The sequence below is a fragment of the Penaeus chinensis genome, chromosome 16 (assembly GCF_019202785.1).
Source record: "Penaeus chinensis breed Huanghai No. 1 chromosome 16, ASM1920278v2, whole genome shotgun sequence".
Lineage (NCBI taxonomy): Eukaryota > Metazoa > Arthropoda > Malacostraca > Decapoda > Penaeidae > Penaeus > Penaeus chinensis.
The window spans coordinates 11,715,586-11,730,585 of NC_061834.1; the positions used below are offsets into that span (position 1 = coordinate 11,715,586).

The following is a 15,000-nucleotide window of genomic DNA, read 5'->3' on the forward strand; positions in this document are numbered from 1 at the left end:
GCCAGGTGACCCATAATAAGTAGGGCGAATTTTCATGCAGGTGTTGATGAACTCGCCGATAAAGAAGGGAGATTCAGATTAGACAGATAATTGTTAGAAGAAATATTCCTCCCATCAGCACGTTGTTATATTTCGGCCCTTCCCAAAAACAACCATATTCGTGCATGATAACTGCCCAATACACACAGCAAGGGCAGTTACGAAGTGGTTCGGGAACCCAAACCACATGGATGTGCTTCATTCTTCATTGTTTGGGCGAATATTGTCAGTGTTTGGGAAACGGCTAATGAAAGAACCTCCCAATAGCGTAGAAGGCCATACTAAAAGGAAATGGAAGGAGTTTAAAATATGTATTGTATCTGTGTAACCGGGACCAGGGATTAAACAAGGTTCTGAATAATGATACATTGTACTTATTGTAAGTATGACTGCTCCTAGAATTGGTCTTTCTTTTCTACAATTATTACCGTTTTTATTTTTTACAATAAGTCAATAGTAAAAATATCTTAAAAAATGATAAGCATCCTACTAGTAATTCGATTTACTGAATTCCCCGGTAAAAAAAGAAAAAAATTATACTAATATATGTATATATTTACAGGTATATACTTTTTCTGCCAACTACAAGTTTTATTTTACGCGAGAAGGGGTTCAAAATGTGTATTAACTATAAAACCACTGATTTTGAATATAATGTTTAATTCCTCGGCACACGCATATGCACACAGTCATCCAATTATTTATTGTAGCCCTACTACGGTTTTGCGTTCAGTGTTATATGATAATATAGCATATTTTTATTGTTTATTGAATCAATGTTTGGATCTGACGAAAAGAAAACAAGTCATTTTATCAATTTAAAAGGAAGATAATATGAAAACTTTGATTTGAGACAAACACAAGTATGTCATTTCTATCTACACCTACGCGTATACTGGAAACGGATGTGCATTGAAGGAAATGAAGACTAAGAAAAATAAAAATACATATATATATATATATGTGCGTGTGTGTGTGTGTGTGTGTGTGTGTGTGTGTGTGTGTGTGTGTGTGTGTGTATAATATATATATATATATATATATATATATATATATATATATATATTTATATATATATATAATATATGTAATGTATATATATGTATAAATATATATATATATATATATATATATATATATATATATATCGCGGGATGAACTGTACATTTCATCAGATTGAACAATTAGATATTATTAGATTATTAGATATCGTACAACAGATATATTGGGAGTAAGTCCTCAGACTTTTGATATTCACCCTCCTTGGAACCACCCAGCAAGTAGTTCCTCGGCTTAAAACAAGCAAACCTGTATTTTCTCACTCGGCTGTTCCTTAGAGAAAAGCCACGACTTATGGAATAATAATAGCGAAAACGATTGCGAGATTTTAGCATTAGAATCGATTTATTCGTAATGTTTCGTTACTAATCACCAAGTATTGACTTAGTATTTCCATAGACGCTACACACACACACACACACACACACACACACACACACACACACACACACACACACACACACACACACACACACACACACACACACACACACAGTGATAAAGCATCTATATATTCTTTATAACTTACTATGGTTTCCAAATTATGTCTTAATATGAAGACTATGTACCATGTTTTCTGTTTATTTAATCAATGGTTGGTGGCGAAAAGAAAAAAAGAACATCCATTTCATTTGTTCGACTAACCGCTACTAGATGGTGTAGCCACGGCCCACGAGAAACATTTACAAGTGTACCAGCGATTTGCAAATATTTTATTTACTTTAGCTACCATGCATAAATGTTTGAAGAATGAAACGTTTTCATGTTTCAAGAAATATGCAGCTATATTTGAAGATTGTTGTGTTGAAAGGGGGACATACTGCCTAACCTCCATAGGCGTTGCCATGTCGATTAACAAACAAGTCCATAAAATTTCATTAAAAAAAAATATATATATATATATCACTGTAAAGTTAATGCTAGCTAATACTACATGTTTTATTATTACTTGTTTGAGGAAAACGAAAGATGAAATGGCTTACGTAGTTTCCAAAAATAGATGCTAATACACTTTGTTACAAACAACCTATGGTTTTCGCCTCATTCTTAAAAATGTTACTTACTCTATGTTTACATCGATATTGTTGCCAAATGTACACAAGTGGGAACCAGCAAGTGTACTAAAATATAATTCTGCAGCTGTACATATGTACAAATATACATACATACATACACTCACACACACACACATACATATATATACATACATACATACATACATACATACATACATACATACATACATACATACATACATACATACATACATACATACATACACACACACACACACACAAACATACCCATTATCCAGTCCATGTGCAGTTGTTGAAAAGTGTTGGTGTAAGGATTGCCTTGCCTCAACCCTGAATTAATAGGGAAGATGTTCGACAGGCCCCCACCAACACGGATTATTGGCTTGCTATTAGGCCAATAATCCGTGTTGGAATGCCCCAGGGTCTCAGGATTTCCCATAGCAATTCTCGATGCACCGAATCAAACACCTTCTTGAGGAAGAGCAGCCCATGACCGAATTCATGACTCGAAGCGATAGGATACGGTCTATTGTGGACTTCCCAGACTGTTCCGGTCTCTGGTGTGTGAGTAGGTGGTCACAGATCTGTTTCAGAAGAATGTGGGCGATAACCTTGCCTTGTATACTAAGTAGTGTGATGCAAAGGTAGTTGCTACAGTTCCAACGATCCCCTTTTCCCTTCCAGAGAAGGATGACCACACCCATCATCAGGTCAAGGGAAATGGAACCAGACTGCCAGATGGCAGTCAGAACTGTATGCAAGCCGTATACCTTAGGTTTTTCCTCTGCCTTTAGCAGTTCAGTAGAAATATCACATCTACTTGCAGCTTTCCCATCCTTCAGCTTAGAAATTGCCATCCTACCCTCAGTTAGGGTAAGTAGACACCTGGCTGATGGGTGGGTCTGGCACAGGTATTGCGATACTAGTGGCTTCCAAACTAACTGCTGGAGGGTCTACCTGGTACAGGTGCTCAAAAAAGCCCAACATTCACGAACCCCAGATGATTTGAGATGATCTGTCCATTCACTGAGCAGACTGTAGTCATCTGCGAGGAGGGCTTAGAGTTCAGTTTTCTCAGAGCTTGGTAGGCAGGGCGAAGGTCATTTACCAAGAAATTGCCTTCAAGTTCCTCAGTATGGTTCCTGATGCACTACTTGTTCCTTCTCAGTAGTGTCTGAGTCCTATGCACCAAGGAATGGCACAAGTCTTGATTGCCATTCAGCCAAGCCATGCGACATGCTTCTGTGGCCTACAGTGTCTCCAGTCAGGGAAAATTCTACCTTACCCTTAATTGACTCCTGCGCTGCTTCGAGCATTTCAAGCTTGAAAAACTCCCACAGAGCAACTCAGTCCATCAGGTTTTCAAGTTCTGTGAACTGTGGTGAACCTTCAGGCACACTCCTCCCCTTTGAATTCGACCAAGTGAAACGCCCTAGAGTGGCCACTGGAGGGACGAGGGGTTTGAAGTGGACCTGTAGGGTTGTCACTACCAGCTGATGTTCTATGCCACAAAACTCAGCACTCTGGTAAACTCTCCAATGTGGTCGATCTACTCTGCCACAGTACCCGTGTCACTATACCATCTCTAGCAATGTGGATATCCTTAATCTCTGGGACCTAGCAAAGACCTGGAAAGGAGGCTCTTCTCACTGCTGGGATCAGCTCCCGAGCCATGGGAACCGACAGACATCTCATAGCCAGCTCAATCACAGCTGGATACCGCATTGAAGCTGTCTACAACAATGGGAATGCCTCGCTGGGGACTGGGTTTGCCACAAATGTGAGCTTGGCATAGAACCCCTCTTTCACATCAAGTTTGCAAACATTGGTAGGAACGTACACAACAATAAGAGACACAAAGCCAAAAGTATGATTCAGTCTCAGTGCCAGTAGTAGGTATACCTACCCATACTGATCATGCCGCTGCCAGGTCTTCTCACCTCTGAGAGGGCAGCCACCTCAACTCCCAGTTGCTTCAGTTCCCTCGATAGCAGGGTAACCGCTAATCCTGCCACAAGGACCAGATGTTCCAAACTCCTACCCAGACAGCTCACCTGAGGTTAAGCCTCAGGCAGTCACTCGACGCCACCCCATATAAAGTGGGGTGGCAGGCTGTGGAGCCCAACATCCACCTGTGGGGTTCCTGAGGGCTTTGCCCCACAGGCCTCACACTGGGTTGACAGTTGCCAGAGTGCAAGCATAATGAGTAACTCCCGTTCCCATCCTGCATCCCAGCAGTCCCAACGGGACCTACAACTCACCTCAATTTCTGGGTAAGAAGGACTGGCAAGGCCCTCCTCCCTCGAGCCACCTATTGACCCCAGGGGGCTGAGGGGTAGGAGTTGATATGGAGTCAGTGTAGCAGCACGACCCCGTTCAGCGTAGTTTCCCAGGTTGGGTCACACCAGGTTCACCGCCATGTCCGTGCTCATTGGACAGTGGGCTCCCCTCGTTCCCTGCACGCTTACACAGCGCAAGGCTACTTAAGCCGCAGAAGCCGGAACTGAGATCAGCATTCCCCAATCCTCCAGCAGAACACGACTGCACCAGCACACAAGGACTGCCCAGTCATTAGCCTGGCTCCCCTGATGATCTTAACTTCAAATTCAGTACCCAGCCATACCTGTGGGGACTTACACCCACACAATTGCTCCATAAAGAGATATAGACTAGTCCAAATAGAAGATGCAACATCAACTACTATACCAAGGCGTATCCACACGACCATGACTCTAGGGCCTCCTATTGCTCCAAGATCCCCATAGTTTAGCCTGGGACTGCAAGGTACCCAGTTTCCATGGGCCGCCAGGAGAGTAGGCATGAAAACCACCTAAAACTAAGCTACCCACACCATCTCTTTACATTACTCTGAGCATGAAGAACCCACCCATATATACATACACAGATATATTTATATATAAATGTGTATATACACATATGTATATATATGAATATGTGTATATACACAAATATATATATATATATATATATATATATATATATTTGCATATATGTATATATTATATATTTATGTATATAAATATTTTCATATTTATATATATTCATATATAAATTTATATATATATATATGTACATATACATACATATATATATATATATATATATATATATATATATATATATTCATATGTATGTATAGATACGTATATATACATATATATATATGAAAAGGAGAAAACACACTACCGTGTTGATACTATGGTATAAAAACCCACACTGTAAAACTAGATTTAATTGAAAAAGAGAGACTACAGTTTCGGAATCCACCTGAAGATGGAATCCAGGTGGATTCCGAAACTGTAGTCTCTCTTTTTCAATTAAATCTAGTTTTACAGTGTGGGTTTTTATACCATATATATATATACATGTATAAGTTTATACTTATGTATATACATGTATATACTATTTATATATATGAAGGCAAATATATGTACAGATATGTCTGTATATGTATATATATATTTATATATACATACATGTATATGTATATAAATATATATGTATATACAAAGTATATATACATATATATACACATGTATTTATATACATATTTATATATATGTATATATATATATATATATATATATATTGTACATATATATGTGCATATATATATACATATACATATATATATATGTATGTGTTTATATATATGTATATATACATATATATGCATATTAATATATGTAAATATATATATAAGTATATACATATATATGCATATAAATATATGTAAATATTTACAAACATACACACACTTGTATGTATATATGTATTCATAGTGTGTATATATATAGTGCATATATATGTGTGTATGTATATATATATTAATATATATACACATATATATTCATAAATGTATATATTTACACACACACACACACACACACACACACATATATATATATATATATATTATCTACATACATGTATATGCATATATATATATATATATATATATATATATATATATATAAGCTACTGGGTGGGCAAACAGCCCTAATCAGTGCCGGTCCTAAGCCCGGGTAAATATAGGGTTGGCGTCAGTTTGTCAGAACTTGATTATAGCGACCCCCTACAAGAAAGGGACAAAGCTACAGCAAAAGAAGATATATATATATATATATATATATATATATATATATATATATATACATATATGTGTATATATGTATATGTATATAAATATGTATATATATAAATTTAAATGCATATACAAATAAATTGCACATATATACATGTATACACCTATATATATGCATATATACTTATGTATGCATATTTATGTATACATGTACATGTATATTCATGTATATACATATATTCATGTAGATATATATATTGATATATTTGTATATATACATATATTTGTATAAATGATACATATCATGTAGTTGACTGGGACTATATACTGGGGTCGCTGATCAATTATCCTTTCCCAGAGTAGTTGATTATGTAATCATTGCTGGTGGTTCTCAACTCACCATCGTATTTAAGATAGACTCACCCACTACCAAATCCGTGCGAAGGCTCACGCGCGCGCGGGCGCTGTGCGCACCCACTCACATAGGCGCATGTGCGTGCGAATTTGCACGGTTTTGCTGAACTTGTTTTAATCAAACCTAGATGATTTAAACAATGGGTGAGTTTATTGTAGAGACGATGGTGAGGTGAGAACTTATATATGTGTGTGTGTGTGTGTGTGTGTGTGTGTGTGTGTGTGTGTGTGTGTGTGTGTGTGTTATATATCTATATATACATAAATACATATATATGTATATATACATATAAATATATACATGCGCGTGCATATATATTGTTTGTGTATGTGCGTGTTGGCCCTAGAACCGATCTTGATTTCTCCATTCCTTGAATTGGCGGGAAAACGTGTTTTTCTTTTAAAGATTAGTAATATTGACATTGACATTATCATTGCACTGATGTTGATATTATTATTATTATTTAATTAAAATATTTATAACAAAGATATTAAAATAATAGAAGCGAAGCTTTCAAAAAATGAAGGAAAAGGGTTAACAGATGAGATAGGTAAGACTAATAGCAGACTCCTTGGTGACGTAGAGCTATCTCTATGGAAAGGCAAAAGATAATTTTTTATTACAGGGCCACCCGCGCACATTGGGCTAGTAGCGGCTAACCAGTGCAGTGACTAGGTTTTCTTTTCTTTTCGTCACTAAACACTGATTAAATAAACAGAAAACACGCTAGATCAGTACTTGGTGATGACTAACAAACATTATGTATAATTCGTTTCGTTTAATCTGAATGCCCTTTATCTTGGGATAAAATCTGATCATAGTTTCCTTTATTATTATTCCATAAGTAGTGGCGCGTCTCTGAGGAGTCTTATCTACATTCTAACATCCGAATGAGAAAATTCACGTTTGCTTGTTTCAACTCGAGTAACTACTAGCTGAGTGGCTCAAAAGGGGGTAAATAGTCTAAAAACTTACTCCCAGTAAAAGTGCTGTACGATATTTAGTATCTTGGAAAAAAAATTGTACTTGTATTTGTCATTTATTCAATTTTAATTTCCTTTTCTTTGTCAGTGCACATCCATGTACTGCATATGCGTAAAGTGTAGATAAAAATGGCATATTTGTGTTGCGTCACAAAATGCTAATAATATTAATGAAGTAATAATGATAATAATGATGATAATAACCATAAAAGTATTAATGAAAATAATGATAACAATAATGATGATAATAATAATAATGATAATAATAGTAAATATTATTATTATTATTGGTATTATTATTATTATTATTATTATTATTATTATTATTACTATAATTATTATTATTACTATAATTAGTATTACAATAATAATGATATAAAAATGATAATTTAATGATAATAATAATACTTAATGATAATGATGATACTAATAATGATAATTATAATAGTAGTAATAATAATAATATTGATAAATCATTATCAGTATTATTATTATAATCATTTTCAGTATTGCTATAATGATTTATCATCATCATCATCATCATCATCATCATCATCATCATCATCATCACCATCATCATCATTTTCATTATCATTATCATACTTATTCTTATTATCCTTATTTTTCTTGTTATTATCATTTCTTTCACCATTATTATCATTTCTATCACCATTATTATCATCATTATACTATACTTATCATTCTTATTTATATTTTCTAATAATAATAATAATAATAATAATAATAATAAGTATATTGATTGTGATTACTTTTTGATAAACGGACCTTACATATTTAATTGATAGTGGAATTATTTTGGAAAGCGATTATCAACTGACCTCCTGTCGTGTTCTCTCCCCCAGGTGGACAGTCATTTCTACCTAGATTCCTAGGACAAGTAACAAACTTCACTGCAGCTGTTGGGAAGACAGCAGAACTAAGCTGTCGAGTCAGCAATCTCACTAGATACAAGGTATGGATTTGAATAATTTAGTTACCATCGCCATTGTAATTTCGTTGCTTAAGGGAAATAACAAATCACAAAATAGGTGAATTAAGTATTTTCACACTGATGTCGCTGAGATCTCCAATAAGGCTCATTTCAACATGTGAATTACATTACCAAAAAATATGCAGTAATACCGGAATATCGTTGTTATAAACAATAGAACTAAAAAATGTAATGGAAATCCACAAAAGTATTAATCTGTAAACCAAACCTGCATGCTACAAATATTTTCTAAACATATCACAATATTTAATATTGATAGTATGAATTGATAGTATGAATTATCACTGGAATTAAAAGAACCATATCAAATATATCAATTTAGCCACACCGGAAATTTACACTCAACTAGCAATTTCTATAAAAAAAAAAAAAAATACTGCATAAACGTTCATAACGTCTGTAACCATTATTGCTCGTTTCAGTTAGGTCCTACACAAAGTATAGAACCATTCTCATGAAGTAGCGCAACTCTTATGTTCATAATGAGAGAAAAAACTTGCAATCAAAATAACCAATCATTTTCACATTTATTGCGGATCTAATAGTTAGTTGTATGTACCATACATATATACATGTGTGTGATAATATATATATATATATATATATATATTTATATATACACATATACATATATACACCTACAAATGCAGTTAAACATGCATATATGTGTGTGTGAATACATCTACATGTGTATACAAATAGACAGAAATATAGATAGATATAGTTAGATATACATATATATGTGTGTACACATATATTCATATATATACATATAGATAGATATATAGATATAGTTAAATATACAGATATATGCATATATATATATATATATATATATATATATATATATATATATATATATATAGTTAATTATACATGTTTGTGCACACACACATATATATAAGTGTGTGAGTGTGCGTGGTAGAAAACCCCAGAAGATTGAAGAAGAAAGGGACAGGAGGGGGGTATAAAAGAGATTTGGAGAGGTAACACAGTAAACCGGGGCAGTTACGGACAGAAGACCGGAAGCGAAGGGAGCTTAGGTCAGGTCGGAGGATCGGCCGGACTATGCACAGGGTGGCTGGCATAAGGGAGAAGGCGAATGATGTGAGAAGCGAGGAGACTATTGGCAGGAGGAAAGCCACTGTTCAAGTTGAAACTAGGCAGCAGCTTCATTAAGGAGGGTTCCACCAGTCTGCGGGCGTGGGCAAGCGGAAGGGGAATGAAAGGCAATTCGCGCCGCTGACCATCTGATGGCCTGTGTTCCAAAAGATGGCGTTGTTGTTGTGGATACAGGGAGCACAACAACAAACGTTTTGTGAGACTGGCGCCTGTCTCGCCAAAGTACTGCTTATCACAGGAGGTCGAAGAGTTAACACCTTGTCCTTAACACAGCAGCTACAAACAATAAGTCTTGTGCCACCAGAGCTACCCTGGAAACGGGGCCTCTCGTCTCGCTTTACATTGTTGCTTCTGTGTTCTAAAGTAATTGAAATACAACTAAAAAAAGACTGTAATTACAGACCCTTTTTTCACTTTATAGTGCTTTGCCAGCACCTTCAGTGCTCTTCTTTTTGCAGGTGGCACAAGGCTACAGTAGGCGTAGTCAACACCCCACCTCAGACCCGCAGCTCTCTCCTACACTAGGGTAGCCCTTGTGGCTTTGATCCCTGGATAGGGAGGCCCAGTAGTCTTGGACGCACTTTTTTTTTTTTGTCCTGAATTCTTTTCATCTTAATGTGACTTTCCTGAGCCTACCGGAGTTCCTCGTGAAATCCCTTATTCGCTTGGGGGGTGGGCATTGAATTACCGTTCTTCGCCTAGGCAAGTTCGGCGGTAAGAAAGTGTCCTCCACATAACTCGATCCCTCTGTGGTACTGGAGAACGCAGCGAGGCTTCCACTGGGGGGGTAAAGGACGGAAAACTGCCTTACTCTCTTAGCTATTGCTGTTAGGTTGATACCAAAAGTTAAGTTTTTTGTCCCTTATGGACTACATTTTTGAGACAAGGGGTCGGATCTGGTCCGATACCCAGGATGAGTAATACCCCGACTACCCCTTCTCTTACTCAAGGAGGAGGGGCGACTAATGACCCTTCTATGACCAATCTGACTACAAACAATGGAATCCCTACTAATGACAAAACGAGAAGACCACATTTCAAAATCCCCACCCAGATTTCAAGGTTCGCGAATGTAAAATGCGTGAATGAAAATCAGTCACTTTAGAACATGAACCCCTTTATCATCAAAAAGGTCCTTGATGGTCAAGTGGACGGCCGTTTTGATTTTGTCCAAAAATTGCGAGATGGAAGCCTCCTTGTTAAAGTACAATATAACTCCCAGATTAAAGATTTACTTAAGCTGACGTAAATTCATGATCTCCGAGTTAGAGTAACTATTCCTATTGGCCCAAATAAGGGAGTAGTCTTTCACAGGGATTTGAGGACGATTGAAGAAAGTGAAATTCTCGAGAGTATGAAGGACCAAGATGTAGTAGATGTTTATTGCATGATCAAGAAGGATGGGAATGTGCGAACGAAAACTGGACTGTGTTATTTTTATCTTTGCTTTGAATAAAATCCCAGAATATGTCAATGTTGGATATGAATGTGTCCAAGTAAGACCTTATGTCCAAAAGCCAAGGCATTGTAATAGATGCAAAAAATTCGGACACACCTCATTAAGATGTATTGACAAAGATTCAAATAAATTTGTTTTCCGTAAATGTGCTGAAGCCCATGACACCATCACATGTACTAGCCAGATTTCCAAATGTGCTAACTGTGGAGGTCCCCATCAGTCAGGATCTGCTGAGTGCAGCATCCTGAAGGAGACTGAGACATTAGCATATATGAGATAGCATGAAGTTAGTTATAATGAATCTAAGAGGAAAATGGAAAGTTTGATAAACAAACCCGATACTTCCTATGCTGCAGCAGTAACTAACATCACCCCTAGTGCAAGTAATGTCAGTCATCAGCTTGCAGCTAAGGATAAAGAAATTGCTGAACTCAAACCGTTAGAGAATTAAATATCAAAGTACATCAATTGCCAAAATTGGTCGATCAAATGGCTGCATCAACCCAGCATAAACATCTTAAGGAAGCTGATACCGAATCACAATCTGGAGCGCACCTTCCCGTCCGAGCTACTCCTGTGAGGACTTCGTCTGGCTTGCGATCGGTTTTTCGAGAGAGAAGCAGAAGTAGGAGGTGCAGGACATGGAGGCTTCTGTCTCTAAACCATCCCGAGAGAGGTTCCGGGGATGCGATGGAGAGGAGGCGCCTCCCTCCCATAAAAAGAAAATTAAAACTGGTGGACAAGGCACTTCAAAACCCATAAAACATAATCTTCGCGTCAACCATTGTACAATGGAACTGTCGGTCTTAGGTCTAAAGTAAATGACCTTAAATTATTAGCCTCGTCCTATGCTCCCGATATTATAGTTCTCCAAAAACCGCACTTAATACACCTTGTCTCTGACGCGGTCGTTTCGCTGAGGAACTACCATTTATGTCGGTAGGATCGTGAGGGTAGGGGTGGAGGCGGAGTCGCAATGTACATCCACCAAAACCTCCCTTTTACTGAAGTGACTATTGATTCTACTTTGGAGTTTGTCGCATGCAAAGTAAAATTTAATTCAATTTATTGTCCACTTGATAATGTGATAATCTATGATGAGCTCTTTGCTCTTCAGGAACGTCTGCCACAAAATAAAGTAATTTTAGGTGATTTTAATGCTCATCATACGTTATGGGGTTCCCTGCAAGTGGATGGTAGAGGTGAGCAAGTAGTTAAGTTGATTAATGAGTCTGATTTAGTCGTCCAGAACGATGGTAGTCCGACGCAGGTGGACGATAATACCGATAATCTCAGCTTTATTGACTTATCACTGTTGATCTTTATTGACTTATCACTTATGACTTCATCAATAGCAGCCAAGTGCCTGTGGCACACCATTGACGACTCGTTGGGAAGCGACCATCTTCCTATTTTGATTGAATATTCATGAGACACAGTGAGAACGCCTTCAGCGCCTAAATTTAACGTAAAAAGACAGATTGGGTCGCCTTCACAAGGAGCGTCAAGCTCGAACTTTTGGGAGAAACCATTAATGATAAAGTAAACAATATTCAGAAGTCGATTTTAGAAGCAGCATTGCTATCCATTCCTAAAACAGATAGCATTAAGCATAGAGTTCCATGGTGGACACCAGATTACCGCAGGGCGCTGTGCCGACACAATAAGGCCTACAGGCTTTTCAAAAATAACCTCACAAATGAGAACTTTTGCAGCTACAAACAAGCAAGAGCTAAGGTTCGTAGAGTAATTAGACAAGCAAAATGAGACTCCTAGGCAGAGCTTTGTCTCTACAATTAACAGCAATACCAAAATATCAGAGGTTTGGTCCACTATCAATAAAATCAATAAGAATAAAACATCTTTCAAAATTAATAACATCATCCACGAGGGTACTGATTTCGATTCACCTACAGACATTGTTAATGCACTCGCCAGGCAGTTCTCTCATACAAGCAGCTCAGCAAATTACCATCCCGCATTCCAGACCATCAAGGAAGTGGCTGAGCTGCAACCTATTCACTTTGCCACAGGAGATGACTTTGGTTACAATAAAAATCTAACAATGGATGAGCTTGTCCGAGCCCTAGAAGCCTGTAGAGGAACATCCCCAGGCCCCAATGAGATTCGGTTTGAGATGATAAAGCATCTTAATTATGATGCCATGATTAAGTTGCTAGAAGTGTACAATGAAATTTGGAAAAGCCACACTTTTCAAATTTATGGCACTTCGCCCACATCATTCCCATATTGAAAGGAGGGGGATATCCCAGATCTGCCATCTGCTACCGCCCAATTGCGTTGACAAGTTACTTATGCAAGGTCATTGAAAGAATTGTTAACAGTAAGCTATTGCATTTTTTAAATTCCAGTAATTTTCTAGTTGACGAGCAGTGCGGCTTCCGAAAGAGATGTCAAACTCTCGATCAACTAGTCAAGCTGGACAGTCATATTCAAGCGGCAATTGCCAAAAAAGATTATTTGATTTCAGTATTTTAAGATATAGAAAAAGCGACATGACATGGCGATATGGCCTACTCAGAAAACTTTATGCTTTTGGATTATGTGGAAACTTGCCTTGTTTTATTCAAAATTTCATTTCTGACAAAACTTTTGCTGTCAAGTTGTTTTCTAAAAATGTCACTTTTTTCGGACATTTTTGTCCAGGCAAACGGCGTCCCACAAGGAAGTGTCTTGTCACCAACATTATTTTTAAGCATGATCAATGACATCTTACCAGCTCCTCCTCTGAATCTTAAATACTCACTGTACACTGATGATTGCGCATTATGGCACTCCAGCAATAATGCAGAATTTTCAGCAAATTGCATCTAATTGGCACTGGATATGATTCATAACTGGGGCCTCCAGTGGGGTTATAAGTTTTCCACTAGAAAGAGTATTGGTGCCATTTGTTCACATAGGAGAAAGCCGAATATCAGGCTAACTCTAGACAACCACCCAATACTTATTCAAAATTCTGCTAAATTTCTTGGTCTACTTTTTGATAGTAAACTTAATTGGAAAGACCTCATCGGTCAGTTAAAGAATAAATGTCAAAGAGCACTAAATTTATTAAAGTGCATTTCTGGTAATAAAATGGAAGCTGATAGACAGTCTTTGCAAATGGTATAGTTTAGATTAGGTCTAAAGTAGATTAAGGGTCAATCGTGTATGGTTCGGCATCGAGAACAAGTTTGAAAGGTTTGGATGCTGTGTAGAATGCTTGTTTGCGTGTGTGTGTTGGAGCCCTAAAATGCACTCGGATCGAGCGTCTTGAGGTGGAGTCAGGAGTACCTCCCCTCCAACTCAGACGTGGCCAGTTAGCACTGACCTATGCCGCAAAGGTGGCTCGAGACCCGAGCCACCCTAATAGCAATGGAGGCACTAGGCCCTTTGCTACGCGACTCCACGACCTCGTCGAGAAAGTCGGTATAGATCTCTCTACCATTGATACCCTGGTTAAGTCACAGCGCCATGGGAAACCCCCAATTTTACTACCATGGAAGCCTGGCTTACATCAGCCAAGGCCATGGCGTCGGAAGTGGAGGTACGCCAGAGGTTCAGAGAGATCCTTATTAAGCATCTCAGTTTTTTCCATATATATACCGATGGCTCTAAGACAGATGGGTGTGTGGGTGCGGATGTATGATCGACTGAATGTGAACTAAAGTTCAGACCACCGAATCATACATCGATTTTTCTTGCTGAACTTTTTGCCATTGACAAAGCTATTGATTTTTCACTATCGACGACCCACGATAGAAGT

General features: G+C 37.5%; 1 protein-coding gene across 1 annotated transcript in view; it reads left to right on the plus strand.

Moving 5' to 3' along the window:
- Window positions 1–15,000, plus strand: part of LOC125033226 (lachesin-like) — a 238,888-nt gene that overhangs the window by 146,214 nt on the left and 77,674 nt on the right. The window contains exon 2 of the mRNA XM_047624610.1: window positions 8,502–8,611. Coding sequence (XP_047480566.1) covers window positions 8,502–8,611 — 110 coding nt within the window. The remainder of the gene's footprint in view (window positions 1–8,501; window positions 8,612–15,000) is intronic.